Genomic DNA, 15,207 nt, shown 5'->3' with positions numbered 1-15,207 from the left:
GTTAAGAAATGGCTTTTAGGTTTTGATGTGATTTGGAATTTCTGTACAAAATGGATTTAGCTGTGTATGCTTGGGGTATGATTGTACCCATCTAGGGGCTCAAGAAGGCAGTGGTCATGTTTCATGGGCATAAGGACTTCCACAAAATTGTTCTTTGTAGAGTGCTTGATTATGCTGAATTCAAACAAACAGAATGCCAGACAGTTGCTGTCTGTTGGCATGCGTTGTTCTCAGTCGTTGGTCTGGTAGATGGTCTTGAGGGTACTTGTTTTTCTAGTAAAATTGAAACGGCACATCAAAGAGGGAGGTGAGGTGAAGATAACTCAAATGAAGATCTGTGAACGCTGGGTAACCTTCTAGTTATGCTTGGGTAGAAAGTTGGCTTTGAAAGAATCTGAGCCATCGTGGCTGAGGATTTCTGACTGTGGCTACATCGACTTATTGAGTCCATCTCCTCCTCTCACTGTGCCCCACAGGGTGCCTGTACCTCGTCTTCATTTTCCCATTGCCTTTCTGTCACTTTTGCTTTCACAGGCATTTGGAAAGCTCATCCTCCAATGCTAATCCATCTTGGAAAACAGACCTAATCCAGTTCCCCGCTAGTCTGAATCCTTGGCCTGGCTTTATTTTCTTGTTTAACATTTTTTATCCTCGACATTCTTTATTTTAGAGAGGAAACTAACGTGTGTGACCTCAGTGCTGCCAGCCAAGGTATCACTGAGAGAGTCTGACCCTTGGCATGAATATCAAGCCATGGCTCATTTGAGGGTAGATGCCCTAGTGAACCACTGTTGATCTGGGGGATGGCACTGCTCCTTTGGGTTCTGTGTATGAAAGAAAATGGTAATTCTCAGTGTGAGATAAAGTGCTGTGATCACAAGTCCAGGAAGGAGGGAAGAAAAACAGAGCTTCGTTGAAATACCAGACTGATCACTGACAAGCTGTGTTACTGTGAACAAATAGCTTTGTTTCCCTGAGCTTCACTTTCCTCCTCTGGACAAGCAACATTTTCAGGTTGCACGAGATCAGTTGCGACTTTAGTGTGTTCATATCCAGCAGATCATCTTGACTTCACAAGGGGTAGGAAAGGCCTTGGTGATGGTCCTAACACGATGTATCTCAGGGTCTTTCTGAGTCTTTCATTTCCCCATGCCAGTGAAATACCAGCAGGATGGATGTAGACCAAGACGGCATTGCTCTGATGGCCCCACGGTTGCTGGGAGTTGGGTCTGCATATGAAGGATGAGTGTGTAGAGAGGGTTTCACTTGCACCCAAGAGACTGGAAGCACAGCATTGGTTTCTGTAGGCAGGTGTTAGCTCTGAGAGAGCCCTGCTTTCTGCATTGCCTCTATAGCTCAGGAGTGAGAATGGGAAGTCTTGAGTCATATAAACCTGGGTAAAAAATGTCCTTCTCTCACCTGCTCTTGGTTTTCTTAGAAGTTGGCATCAATGAAGTGTTAGATCTAACTAGCTGTGTGCTGCTCCTAAAATTGGTGGTCACTTGCCTGGTCCCAGAGCTGCTTCTCTGCTGCTCATCACATGTGTGCCTTTCTTCCCACTAGGTGGCATATGCCGACTGTACACCGGAGTGTGTGGCTGGGTTCCTTGCTAGACGGAAAGCTTACTGAAGCCACAGTTTCCTCTAGACCTGCTGGAGTCTCTGAGCTGCCACTACCTGTAACCAAGCCCTTAGTTGTAGCTGTTTCAGACTCTGTGTTGAGAGTGTGTATAGAACACTTCAGGTGGCGAGAGTTAGGAGGGAACAGTTTCCAAGTGTTCTCCCCAAACCAAAGGGCACAGAGTATTCCTGCTGCAGATGTTACCTTAGGGTAAAGAAAATAAAAACCCTCAGATGTGTGTGTGTGTGTGTATATGTGTGTGTGTGTGTGTGTGAGAGAGAGAGAGAGAGAGAGAGAGAGAGAGAGAGAGTATATATATATATATATAGTATTAAGAGAACTTCTTAATTAAGTTTTTATTTGTGGTTTGTTTTTTTCAGATAGGGTCTTGCTATGTTGTCTAGGCTAGTCTTGAACTCTGAGGATCAAGCATCACCTCAACCTCTACCAACCCCCAATCTCTCCAGTAGCTCTTGTATCTGAGATTATAGATCTATAAGAGTAAAAGAACTTTCACTTACTTATTTACTTTTTTATTTGTTTGTGGAAATGAAAGTTAGATCTCAGCCTTGTGGAGCTGAGTTTTCTCACATTCTCTGTTTCCTTTGAGTTGACTTCCTGGTCTTGATTGCTGTGTATTCCTGGTAGTGTCTTCCTCTGCATTTGGGCAAGAAGTGACGTTTCAGCCAGACAGAAGAAACCGTGTTTTCCCAGCAGGCGCAGGGCATGTGGTCTGGCATTGAAAAGAATTGCCTGTGTGGTTTCCTAGCTGAAAGAGAAGCAGAGCCCATTTGAGCAGGCATTCAGGCTAAGCCCACTTGCGAACATTCTCTGGCACATGGACTTTGCTTTGGAGATGAGAATGTGTCTTAGAGTTGCCCAGTCATCATTGTTCATCAAGTTTTACTGGGAAGGATTTTCTTTCATTTCAACCACATCTTACTGTAGCATGAGAGGCCCTTTGCTTTGTCTTCAGTAGCCTTCTTAATCAATAAACCAGTGTGCTCTTCAGGACTAGGGTGACTTGTCAAACTCAGGGACACTTAGATCCAGGTTTATTTTATTTCTTTTCCTAGGAAATACTTGTGTCATATTTTTGGTAGACAACCATTGTTATAAATTAACACCTCCACAAATAACCAGTTTCACGGACCAAGCTTCCTCAAGTGCTCTGCTCCCCAGCTATTGCACATGGGTGTGGCTATATGGAGTGAAGATCTTGGTTGCCAATAGCTTTTTCCATAGTCATCTGCTGTTGTCCCTTCACAGGGTTGGTACATTTTGTATGATGACACAGAGAAGTCGAGAATAAATAGTTTGGGGTCAAGTGGCCGATGATCACCTTATAGGTCTACTCTGAAACTGTGGTCCTTCTCCTGCCAGCTGCTGACACTCACTGTTGCTCCTCCTCTCTTCCTGTGGACTGTGGCATGATGGTGGTAAGTGAGGCTTTCACCTACAGAGCTCCTCACTTGATCCCTTTTCTTTTCAGGTGGACCCAGATCAGGATGCATCTAGGAGTAGGTTGAGAAATGCCCAAGAAAAAATGGTATACTCTCTGGTTTCTGTGCCCGAAGGCAATGACATCTCCTCCATCTTTGAGCTAGACCCCACAACTCTTCGTGGAGGTGACAGCCTTGTCCCAAGGTATGATTTTAAAATTTCTTATCCTATGAGAATCAGGACTAGTCTTGATGGTCTGGATGTGTTTCTTGAAATGCAAAGCATCGTGGCCTTTTCTTGAAGCACTTTTGAAGGAGTTGGTGAAGCATTTGGACTGACCCCAACATAACATTGTATATATATATATATATATATATATATATATATATATATATATATATGCCTCATCAATAATAAGTTCTTGGTGGTTGAGTAAAAAGTACTATATTTATGAGGCTTGGAGACATGACTTACGGGTAAAGAGCATCAAGGACCTAGGTTTGGTTCCCAGCACATACATCGTGCCTCCCAACTGTCTGTAACTCCACTTCTATGGGAGCTGATATTCTCTTCTAGCCTCTGTGGGCGATGCACGTAAACTCATGCAAGTGAACATACACATACACATAGACACGATACTTCTTTATTTACAAGTCCTGTATTGGGATTGGAGAGATGGCAAGGAGATAACATGCTTAGCATTCAAGCTAAATGACCTGAGCTTGAGTCCCTGGATCTGAAGTAAAGCTGTATGCATCTGTAATCCCAATGCTTTTCTGACAAAATGGGAGGTTGAAACAGGAGAGTACCTGGAAGCTTAAGAGCTGGTAGCCTAGTATATCAGTAGTCTAGTGTATCTGTGGAGAGCAAGAGACTGTCTCAAGCAAGGTGTGGAAGGTGAGAATTGACACCCAAGTTTGTTCTTTGACTTCTGTACTCATGCAGGCACACACACTGTACACATTACACACTCACACACGCTCATACACATACACACACACATAATTTAAAAGTGCTATTTAGGTTATTAATACATACCTCTGGCAGTTCTGTATTTTAATGTCTTTTTCTCCTTCCCCAAATTTGAATAATCTCTTATAAGTAATTGAAAAGAATCTTTTAAAAATTGAAAATCACTGTGTGCATAATAAGTTTATTTAAAATATTGAAAAGTTAGACCTGTGGGGTTATTTTTTGCATTTTATTCAACTTAATTATTACTTTTGTTGCCTAAGAATGTGTTTTCATATTGCATTGTGAATGGAAGAGCCAAACTTTAAGCAACTTTCAGTGTTGTGTACGTGTGTATGTTGTGTGTATGTGATCAGGACAGTCTTCCTGCAGGGAGCAGGGTCAAACTCAGAGGCCATCCTTTCTATTTTAAAAAGTTTTAGAGTTTATTTATTTTAATTTTATGTGTATGGATTTTTTTGCCTGCATGTATGTCTATGTACCATGTGCATACCTGGTGCCCACAAAATTTAGACAGTTGTGAGCCACCACGTGGGTGCTGGGAACAAAACCCTGCTGGAGTTCTTCATCACTGAGATATGGCTCCAGCCTGCTCAGCGTTACATTCTTGTGCTCTATGTGCTTTATGCATTGATCCATCTCACTGACCACCCCCCAAAGCCATTTATCTGTCTGTCTATATTCATCCATCCACCCATCTATCCATCCGTCCATCTGTCTGTCTGTCATTTACTCATTTATTTTGAGGCAGGGTTCCACTATGTTTCCTTGGCTGACTTGGAACTCACCTAGATCTTCCTGCCTCTGCCTCCAAAGTACTGGTATTAAAATTGTACACCAACACACCTTGTCAAAATCTATTCTTACTAAATTCAGCAATATTATTCATGACTATATCATCCATTGGTTTCCAACTAAGTAGTCGTATGTATGAAGCACAGTGCTAAATAGATACCATACTCATCTTACATAATTTATAGTTTTATCATATTTGAAGTCTTGTGAGGTAGGTAGGTATTATTCACCCTTTTATAGAAAGACATTGGGACTCAGTGAGTTTCAGCAAAGTATCATGTCAGAGTCCTATAGCGGAACCATATTGGTAAATGGCTGAGACAGAGTGTCTGGACATTACATCTCACTCTTCAGCTCTGCATCGGGTGACAGGTGTCTCCCTGGTGGTCACTGGATTTCCATGAGGCCACTCATTGAGTACACCTTTCTGTTTCATTGTGTCTGCCTTGCCACTTTCCTGCTCAGCTTGGGGTGGACTAGGTGGGGTATAACATCACCCCCTGTGTGATGGCTATCACAATTCAGAATCCTTGACTTGTGCTCATTGCTATTATTGTCTTTCTAAGAGGGAGAAATGGAAGGCATTACCCATAGAAAACAAAACCTTACAAGGTAAGATGGCCTCCCTTTGCTGTTCAATCAGATTTCCTAGTTATTAAGCTCTGTTGGCTTGTTCATCCTTTGAGAATCGGAGGGAGGCTAGAATCTCCAGCTCTTAGACTTTTTTCCTGTTTCCTCTACCATGATGTTCTCTGAGCCCTGGTAGTGGTTGGATTAATGACAGATATCCCATTTGGGGTGAACATTGTCCCTTATCCTCAACATTCTGACCAGGTACACCTTCTTCCATGAACTTCTGTCTACCACAAAAAGAAACTTTTATGATCAAAGTTGAGGATAGCTTTAATCTACTGGAGGTCTATTGGTATAAGCATGAATATTTAGAAGGCATGTTGATCACATGACCATTTAGCAAAAAAAAAAAAAAATAATAGCAGATTTTACTCCAGGGCCTATGGCATTCCTAGCCATCATGAACTTTTGACCTGGGTACAAGGCATAAAATTTCTTCCTGTGGAGCAGACCTCAAATCCAATCAGAAAGTGGTTGGCCTATAACAGTTGTGCCACTGTTGCACATGCTGGCATTTCATCCCTGTCAGGTTGGTACTATAACATGAAGGGTCCATCAGCGGATAAGACTTCTCCCGTAACAGCCTGGATAGTACTTTCTGTTACCATGAAAGTGGCTAGCAGGGAGAATGTGTCCTGGAAGGTTTGAGATTGATTTCCCTCTGTCTTAGAGCCAGATCATGTAGTATCTTTAGCAACAGACTCTTGCCATGTGGTTATCCTGGGGTAACCAAGAGCAATGGCGATAATTTGTGATAATAGAGAGCACTGGGATTTTTCTTTATCAATAACTCACAGGGAGGTATCCTATGCCTTGTTCATTTAATAGCCCAAGTCTTCTGGAAGCAACATTGTCCTCTTATACAGGATAATTCTGTTCAAACTATTTTTTTTTAGTTGGATTTTAAAATGAGCTCACTAGCTGCCAGGCTTCCATAAGGCCTTTTCATCGATTTTGAGTTTTGGTTATATGCCACTACACCACTTCCTCTCTCTTATGTTCTTCCCTCTCCTGTTCACATTCAGTCTTTTAATTCTCAAACTCCCTGTTCTTTCATTTCACAGTGTTCTGCTATCTGTACACTTTTTTGTTTTTAAGTTGGCTTGTGTTGAGGTAGGCTTTCATGTAGTATTTCATAATCTCTTTCTTGGGGTTAGCCGTCCCCTTCTCCCCAATCTTTGGAATATGTTGATGTGCCCCCCACTCCACCCCACTCCCACTTAAGCCTTTCCTCCCCTGTAGTCGTTCACCGCATAGTTCCATTTCATCTGAGTCTACCTCTCCCTTAACTTCCTCTTCCCCCTACAAAAAGGCCTCTTTCTTCTCTCCTGCCTTCCACCTCCACATTAAACAGGCAAAACAAAAAGATCTAAAGCCAGGATCTGCCTATGGGAGAAAAGAACATGAGGCATTTGTCTTTCTGGGTCTGGGTTATACCACACTTAGTATAACTTTTACAGTTCCATCCTTTTACCTCTAGGTATCATTTCTCTTTGCAGATGATTAATATTCCCTTATGTACATGTACCACATTTTTCTTATCTACTCATCTATTGATGGACATCCAGGTTGAGTCCTGCTTTCTAGTTATTGTGAGTAGGGCAGCTGTGAACATGGATGTGTAGGTGTCTCTCTAGTACAGTGATTCTCAGCCTTCCTAATGTGCATACTTTTATTTAATTCAGTTCCTCATGTTGTGATAACCCCCACACATAAAATTATTTCATTGCTACTTCATGACTTTAATTTTTCTACTGTATGGATTGAAACATGATATGCAACCCCTGAGGGGGTCGTGACCCACAGGTTGAGGACCACTGCTCTAGGAAGCTATAAAGCTATATGCTCAGGAATAATATAGCTTAATCATATGCTAGTTCTATTCTTTGTCTTTTGAGAAACCTCCAGATTGATTTCCAACATGGGTGCACTAGCTTACACTCCAACCAACAATGTTTAAGAGTCCCCTTTGCCACATCCACCCCATTAAGGTCTAATTATTTTATGTGTGACACATATACTATATATTGTAGGCCCCGTTTATTACCTGGTGACTATTTAGTTGTTTGTACTCTGGCCTGCACAGGAGGGATATCTTCTTGAATGTTTGTATGCACATTTTTGTGGTCCCATATTTCTCTTGAATTCATATCTAGAAGCAGAGTTGTTGATTGTAGGGTAATCTTGAGTTTAACTTTTGATGAGCTGACAGGTTGTCTCTCAAAGTACATACAGCACTTCTGTTCCCATCAACAAGCATGTGAGGGTTCCAGTTCTCACCGATATTTGTCACTATTTTTTTTTTTGAGTCATCCTAATTAGTGTGAAGTGAGATATCATTGAGGATGGGATTTACATTTCTCTAATGGTCAGTCATGTTGATCCTCTTTTCAGGTGTTTATCTTCTCATACTCCTTTCCTCGTCATTTTTCTTAGTTACACATCCTCTTACTATTGAGTTATGTTTCCAGATCCATGAAAAGCAAATGTCTTCTTACATGTTATTTTTCCAGTCTTTAATGATGTCCTGAACAGGTTCAAGTTATTTTTCAGTTTGGTTCTATTTTGGATTCTTACCTAAAAAGCCATGACCACAAGATTTTATAGTGATATTTTCTTCTAAGATTTTATTTATTTTCATTGTTTACACTTAGATTTTTGATACATTTTGAGATTGTTTAAAACATATTTTGAGGTAGGAAATACTGCATTCTAAAAACTGCCTTTCTCCATGTAAATAGGTGTTGGTCTGCATAACTCAGGAACATTGTAGCTTAAATAATTCTCCATTTTCCATGATCTGACAATTAGTGAATTTTTCTTAGGTTTTATTATTGAAAGTCTGTGCTCAGGAATTGTCAGGCTAATAAAAAACTGAAAGATGTGATTTAAGATATCACACTTTCTATGAGAATCTTCTTTATTGCATTCCTTGGCAAAGAGGGAACCAGGAATTCATCTGCTTGTGTTCCCCAGTGACTTAGAAAGCCCCATAATCCCAGGGGGAAGGCGAGTTTAAATTTCTAGTCGACTAGCTAAGTGGTGTTGGCTGGTTGAGACCCCTCCTCTGTGTTTTGTGCATTCATTACTGTTTCTTGTAGGCCAACTTTCTTTGTGAGCAGGTTTCCTCACACTGATTCTAAGCTTAGAAACAAGAGGCAAGACTTACATTCAGCCTGGGGAGATAATAGCTCTGACATGGTCTGCCAGAGTGTTCATTTATGATCTTGCTGGATCGTTGCCTTAATATATTTTTTCTTAATTCTCGTCCTTAGCTGCCATCCTTAGAGCCAGAGGAAAATAGGGCCTCTTATCCATTGATCATGTGAAATCTAAGTGATCTTAGGAGTAACACATTCCTTTTTCTGCATATAAAACCTCTGCAGTGGAGGAGGGCAGTTGGAAGAACACATGACAACCAAAAAGAAAAGTATTAAGATGCCATCCATGACTGTGTGCTAACACATTAAGTCATTTTAAAATTGTGCTGTATTTTTCTTATTACAGATTGCAATATATAAAGTTAGACATGTGCACAAATAGTATCAGCAATTACATTTTTTTAATAGTCAGTGGACAAAGAATTTTCAGAGTCAAATAAAAGGGATAAAGACCAATCTTGGATATATTGAATCAGATAATAAAGTTGCAATATGCATGAGTTAGATAATTTAAAGAGCATTGGAAGGACATTTACTTATACGACTCTTATGTACTTTTCTTAAAAACATAGCTTTTGAATTAAGGATTAGGATTATTTGTCATAGGACTCTATGGACTATAATTATCCAACTAAAACTATGCTTTGAGTTTTGGTTGTACTCTAAAAATACAGAAAATGAACCAAACTCACTCAAAAGGGAAAAAATGCAAATACCCCTGTTTAATATCTTGTTCGGTTCATGTTAGTCACAGTAAATAGCACTAGGGTTTCCCTCTTCTGGCCTCGAAATGTTCAAGACAGTTTCAGCTAAAGAAGCCCAGGTCTACTGAAGGTGCGCATCTGTGCTTGGGCTCTTCCATGAATGTGGTATGCCTGGGTCCTAAGTGACTCTTCCTTTGAATGATTTCCACTTTACCTGATCTGCCCCAGTCTGCCAGTGTCTAAAATTCCAGTCCAAAGTCATCAGTTTCCTGTAACAGAATGCTTTTGTGTTTTGAGTCCTTCTCACCTGTCTCCTGACTGTGCTTATTAGCACCCGTTTCCTGTCGCTGCTGCTTGCTGGGTGTCCTCTCCTCTTGTCTCACTAAAGGAATGGCAGTTCTTGAAGGGTGAAGCGCCTTCCATTGTTTTCTACTATTTCAGAAGGACAGTTGAAAATTGTCTTAAACATGATGCATGTTCATCATATAAAGAAATAACTATAAAATAAATCATGTGGAGAAAAATAAGCAAGTAGCAACTATATATGATTCAACTCTTCAGAAGAAATCAGCTGCACATAAGATCCTGGGTTCATTTGGTTCCAGACAGGTTTCTGGGTACAACTGTAGCATGTGATTTGTCATATGTGGAACTGTGAGCTACTTTGAATGATCTTAGTGGAACTCTGTGTTGTGGATGTGTTTTCAAATAAGTGATTATCACCTGTTATCATTTTAAGAAACTGACGTTCCATATACTGTAATGGACTGGGTCCTTATGGACATTAGATGGCGCAGTTTTGTCTTACAACTAACACTTGACTGAACATCTTTGTAACACACCTTGCACCTGGGCTGTTTTTCTTCTGGAAAAATCTGAAGTTGGAGTTTGTAAATAAAAGCAGTCATTTATGTTCATGTGTTTGTTTTTCATTTATCATGTCCCAATGACCAGACTCCTTTCTAGAGTTGTGACTATTCCATTCTAGCCAGCAGTGCTCAGGGGCTGGGAGTGCAGCTCAGTGGTATAGCTCGTATCTAGAATGTCAGGTCCTTGGGCAGTCCTGTCACTAAAATAAAACACCTACCCTAAAAGCTTAGGAGAATTCCTTCTATATACTAGCTTTTCCCAGCCTTGGGATCTGAGGAATGGGATAGGAAAAAAATAGCACTTTCTTCTGTATTAATGATGTACTAAGTTAAATGTTTATCTGCAATTTATATGTTAGTATTAAAGTATTGCCTGTGTCTGTCCCATTTTCATTATTCATGTTTCTTACGAATTTGTATGAGTTCATTGTGTGTGTGGATCAGTAACTTTTAAAGTCTGTTTTGTTCTTTTGTTTTTCCAGGCTACTGTTTTTCCTTTAGCGTGGTGCATGGTAACCACATTATCGTGACCCCAAATGTCCTTCTGTCTGAAGTTTTTCATTGCTTCCCTTTAGAAACTCCTATGTCCGTCTCCGACACCTGTGCACAAATACCTGGGTTCACAGCACAAACATTCCCATAGACAAGGAGGAAGAAAAACCTGTGATGCTGAAGGTAAGTCCAGAACGTGGCCTCATGCTCTGATAAAAGGGCTCCTTTGACGGCATGGGGAGATAGGGAACGTTGGAGAATTTCCCTGTTGTTTTGTTTCTTTTAGCTTTGGTTAAGAGTACAGTCTTGACCAAACTTGATGTGATGAAAAAATTTATTACAAGGGATCGAATACCTGGGTGAAACCAGCTCAGGGATTTGAAAATAAAACAGGCCTTTTCTTTTATTCCCTTGTTGTTGAGCAATCATTTCATGTCTGCCATGGCTTTGGCTATGAGAATGCCTGCTTGTGTCTTGAGATACATTGATATTTGGTTGATTTCCCCCTGCATCTTCAGTATTTTTCTCTCTCAGTGTATGTGATGAGGATCCACTTTTTGTGCATCTAAAAGAGATTTCCCCACCCCTGTTTACCATCACTCCTCTTCCCTGCCTGCCACGAAGCTTCTATGTCATGAATATGTGCAGGATTTTTCTTTTCAGAACTTTTTTCTTTTATAGGTATGTTTAGGCTTGCAGAAAAATTAAAAGAAAGGCATAATCTCTATGTTCTTTAAAGTCAGTATGAGTCAGTAATTGCCATTTTACATATTTACTTTTTCTCTTAATAAAATGTTACTTAATTATAAGTTGTTCCTATTGCTTGTATTTGCCCTCATATTTCCTTCTGCCCTTTTCCTTTCTTACCACACAGTGTATATTCACATGGAAGTATCTCTTTGAAACACAGTAGTACCATGCGCAATGAATATACACAATGCAGATGTAGCAAAATTGTTTAAAAATATAATAACCCCCCGTACTACTTCATCAGTCCCATCAAAACTATTTTCCTATTTGGAGAACAACCTTCTAGAAGTTTCCTGTGTCTACTTGATACTAACGCCAAGAGAACTCAAAGTTCTTTGGATTGCCCAATATCCTGTAAACAAAGCGTTTGATTAGCGTCTTACTTTCCCAATCAAGATTACCATATGACAACTCCCTTGACTTTCAGATTGGTACCTCTCCTCTGAAGGAGGACAAGGAAGCCTTCGCCATCGTTCCTGTTTCTCCTGCTGAGGTTCGGGACCTGGACTTTGCCAATGATGCCAGCAAGGTGCTGGGCTCCATTGCTGGGAAGCTGGAAAAGGGCACCATCACCCAGAATGAAAGAAGGTAAGGGCTTCCCACAGGTGCCAACACAGCAGTCCTCCTCTGTGACTTACAAAAGCCCTTGGGGAACAAGACGGTCGGGACTCTGAAGAACTGTGTGAGAGAGAGGCAGGCCTGAGCTTTCTGGGCAGCTGCGCTGTATGATGTCCAGAAGCAGTGCTTTTGTACTTACCTGTGCTTGGTTTTGTTTCAGAGTCGTGTTAGGTATGGTAGCTCAATTGGCTTCAGCTGTGGTGTCGAGGGTGCTAGGAAGCATGAATCCTTTCCCCTTAACCTTGTTCCTAACGCTTGAACCTATAGGCAAAGCTTTTAGCCGGTAGAAGTTTGAACACTGCCTTTAGCAAGCTCTGCTCTCCTAAGGTCTGTCACAAAGCTGCTGGAAGACTTGGTTTACTTTGTCACGGGTGGAACGAACTCGGGCCAAGACGTGCTGGAAGTAGTCTTCTCCAAGCCCAACAGAGAGCGGCAGAAGCTGATGAGAGAACAGAATATCCTCAAACAGGTCAGTGCGCCTTGGTGACCTTTGGGGTTAGCCTTGTGAGAAGCCTGTGTTCATGCCGAGAGACATGGATGACTCTACATCCAGAAGATGTAGTATGGATTATTGTTTGTTTAAAAAGTAGCCCTTTCTTAGAGTAGTTTTCAGTCTATAGCAAAACGTAAGTGGCAAGATAGTATCTTCCTGTATCCCCTGCCACAGTGTCAATATGCTGAAGCAGAGTGGAGCTTATATCATGTGAACATAGATTGATAAATAGTTTATGGTCCTCTCTTGGTGGTGTACCTGATCTTTTTGTTTTGTTTTGTTTTGTTTTGGTATGTGTGTACTATCACAGTATCATTGCCCTAAAAATCCACAGAATACTTTCATTGTCCCCTAAATTTTCTGCTCCACCTATCCATCCATTGCTCTTCCACTACCCTTGGCAACCACTCCTTTTTTAATTGTGTTCGTGTTTTCCTCATTCAGTCTGCCATGTAGCTGGAATTGTGTAGCTTGCAGGCTTTTCAGCTATGTTAGGCTCTCCATGTCTTCTTGTGGCTGAGTGCCCCAGTCCAGCTGATAGGTACCGTACTTGCTAGGCATGAGCCATGTGGGTGTTCATCTATTAGGCACCCTAAGAAGCATTCAGGTAATACTTTTATGTTATTCAAAAGTAGTATAGTGTGTTTAGGGAATTTGCGATATTTGACAAACCCAGCGGGCCTATATTAACTCTTCTGAACAGCTGTAATGATCACTTCTAAATGTTTCCATAAACATGGAATGCTAGTTTACAGAAGTGTCTAGATGGCATTTTGTATGTATGAGTCACCTTTCTATCGCTGTGACAATATACCTGGAAATAATCTTACAGAGAAAAGGTCTACTGTGATTCCCAGTTGCAGAAGTTTCGGTTCATGGTCACTGACCCTGTCACTCTTGGCCTCTGGTGCAGTGCATGATGGTGAGGAGCCTGTGCTGGGGCAGAGCTGCTCTCCTCTGCATGAGGAGCCTGTGCTGGGGCAGAGCTGCTCTCCTCTGCATGAGGAAGCAGAGAACTTGCTTCCCTGACCAGGCCTCTTCTATGGAACCCATTCAGCTGTGAGTCCACCCAATCAGATCAAAGCCATCGTGACCCAGTCACCTCCCAAAGGACTCACCTATTAACACAGCCACATCAGGGACCAGGCCTTAACCATGAGCTTCTAGGGTCCTTTAAAATTCTGAATATTGTCAGTATTAAATAAACAGATTCAAGGGAGGAGCATGGCAAATCCAGGTAGAGGACGCACGCTGAATACATGCAGTGCATTCTCCAAAGCTGCGGGAGAATTGCTTAGTGTTTCCTTTAAACCTGCTGGTAACCAAAATGAAAGGACTCCTTACAAAGCCCCATACTTCTCCGTGAGAATTTGGCGTGTGGAAATCCTCCTTCCTGTTGGGCTGTGAGAGACAAAATTCATATTTCAGCAGGGTTTGAAGTCCAACAACAAATTACATCCAGATGTTTCATGTGTTGAATTCCAGATTAGAATTCTGGCTTAATGTCCTTGTTCAGTCCCACAGTAGCCTCCCATGAGGGGTTAAAACAGTGTTGGTCAATTGCGTAGGACGCTGTGTTTCTGAGGTTTACAATTGCTGTCCATTTTAATCCTCACAAAACTTAAGTACTGTAGATGCTGCACTTTTCCCAGTGAGAGAAGTAGTTTCCTTTGGCCATGAGCTGCACTATTAGTCAGTGTTCCCTGAAATCAAATCAATCTAGTTGATAGCAAAGAATTACATTCATTTTGGTCTTACTAGGATTGTAATCCAGGAGGCACCAAATCCAACGGTCTCCAGCAAGCACTCAAAGTTTTACGAGATAATGGCTGTTTTTATAGCCTAATCCACAAGCAGGTTGGCTAATTGCATCCTGTCCGGGGAGCCTTGTGCTTGGTGTGGCCAAGGTCACACTGTCTTACAGGAAAAGGGTTGGATAGTCTCATGAAACCAGGCAGATAGTTTCCAAACTGTTATGAAACTCACTGAATCTCCTTCTAGGGATTGCATGCCAGCTCTGTTTGAGGTCAGCCTGTGCCTGCGTGGGCATGCACAGACAATTGAGGTCAAAATTAGACTGTGGATGTTTGTGAAATCTGGCCTAGCAAGTCCTCACAACTTCAGTTTTAGTGCCTGGATCAATGCTAACCTGTTTTTTATTTTCTCCCTGGCAGAAGTCATAAAGGTATATAATTTCAACCTACAATCCCCTCCTCACAGTCTGCTAAATAATCCTCACCGTGTGTGTGAGGACCGATGAGGTCTAGGTGTGCTGAATTTGTAGAAACCCAGCCCTAATGATTGACAGATGTAGGTTTCAATTCTCATGATGAGTTTGAGTAGAGAAAACCTTTCCGAGTAATCCTGCTACTCCTATAGGTGTGGCCCTTCCTGGAGGGAGAGTTAGAGTTTAAAGCACACAGTGATGGCAGACTGCTCTTTCTTTTTACAAACAGATCTTCAAGCTGTTGCAGGCCCCCTTCACAGACTGTGGGGATGGCCCGATGCTTCGGCTGGAGGAGCTGGGGGACCAGCGCCATGCTCCTTTCCGACATATTTGCCGACTCTGCTACAGGGTCCTGAGACACTCACAGCAAGACTACAGGAAGAACCAGGTAGGGATTAAAATGGCTAGGAAATAAATTTTGGGTTCTTCC

The 15,207-nt window shown here is 41.5% G+C and overlaps 1 protein-coding gene across 10 annotated transcripts in view; it reads left to right on the top strand.

Moving 5' to 3' along the window:
* The window catches only part of Itpr1 (inositol 1,4,5-trisphosphate receptor type 1), a 342,111-nt gene that overhangs the window by 157,413 nt on the left and 169,491 nt on the right, over positions 1-15,207 (top strand). For all 10 annotated transcript variants that reach the window (XM_057761465.1, XM_057761436.1, XM_057761425.1 and 7 more), the window contains 5 exons: positions 3,113-3,267; positions 10,773-10,872; positions 11,867-12,027; positions 12,385-12,526; positions 15,007-15,165. In XM_057761465.1, the coding sequence (XP_057617448.1) occupies positions 3,113-3,267; positions 10,773-10,872; positions 11,867-12,027; positions 12,385-12,526; positions 15,007-15,165 (717 nt within the window). The remainder of the gene's footprint in view (positions 1-3,112; positions 3,268-10,772; positions 10,873-11,866; positions 12,028-12,384; positions 12,527-15,006; positions 15,166-15,207) is intronic.

Source organism: Chionomys nivalis, chromosome 1 (genome assembly GCF_950005125.1).
Source record: "Chionomys nivalis chromosome 1, mChiNiv1.1, whole genome shotgun sequence".
In the NCBI taxonomy this organism is placed as follows: domain Eukaryota; kingdom Metazoa; phylum Chordata; class Mammalia; order Rodentia; family Cricetidae; genus Chionomys; species Chionomys nivalis.
Note: the sequence above shows the minus strand (reverse complement) of the source record. Positions and strands in the feature narration are given on the sequence as shown.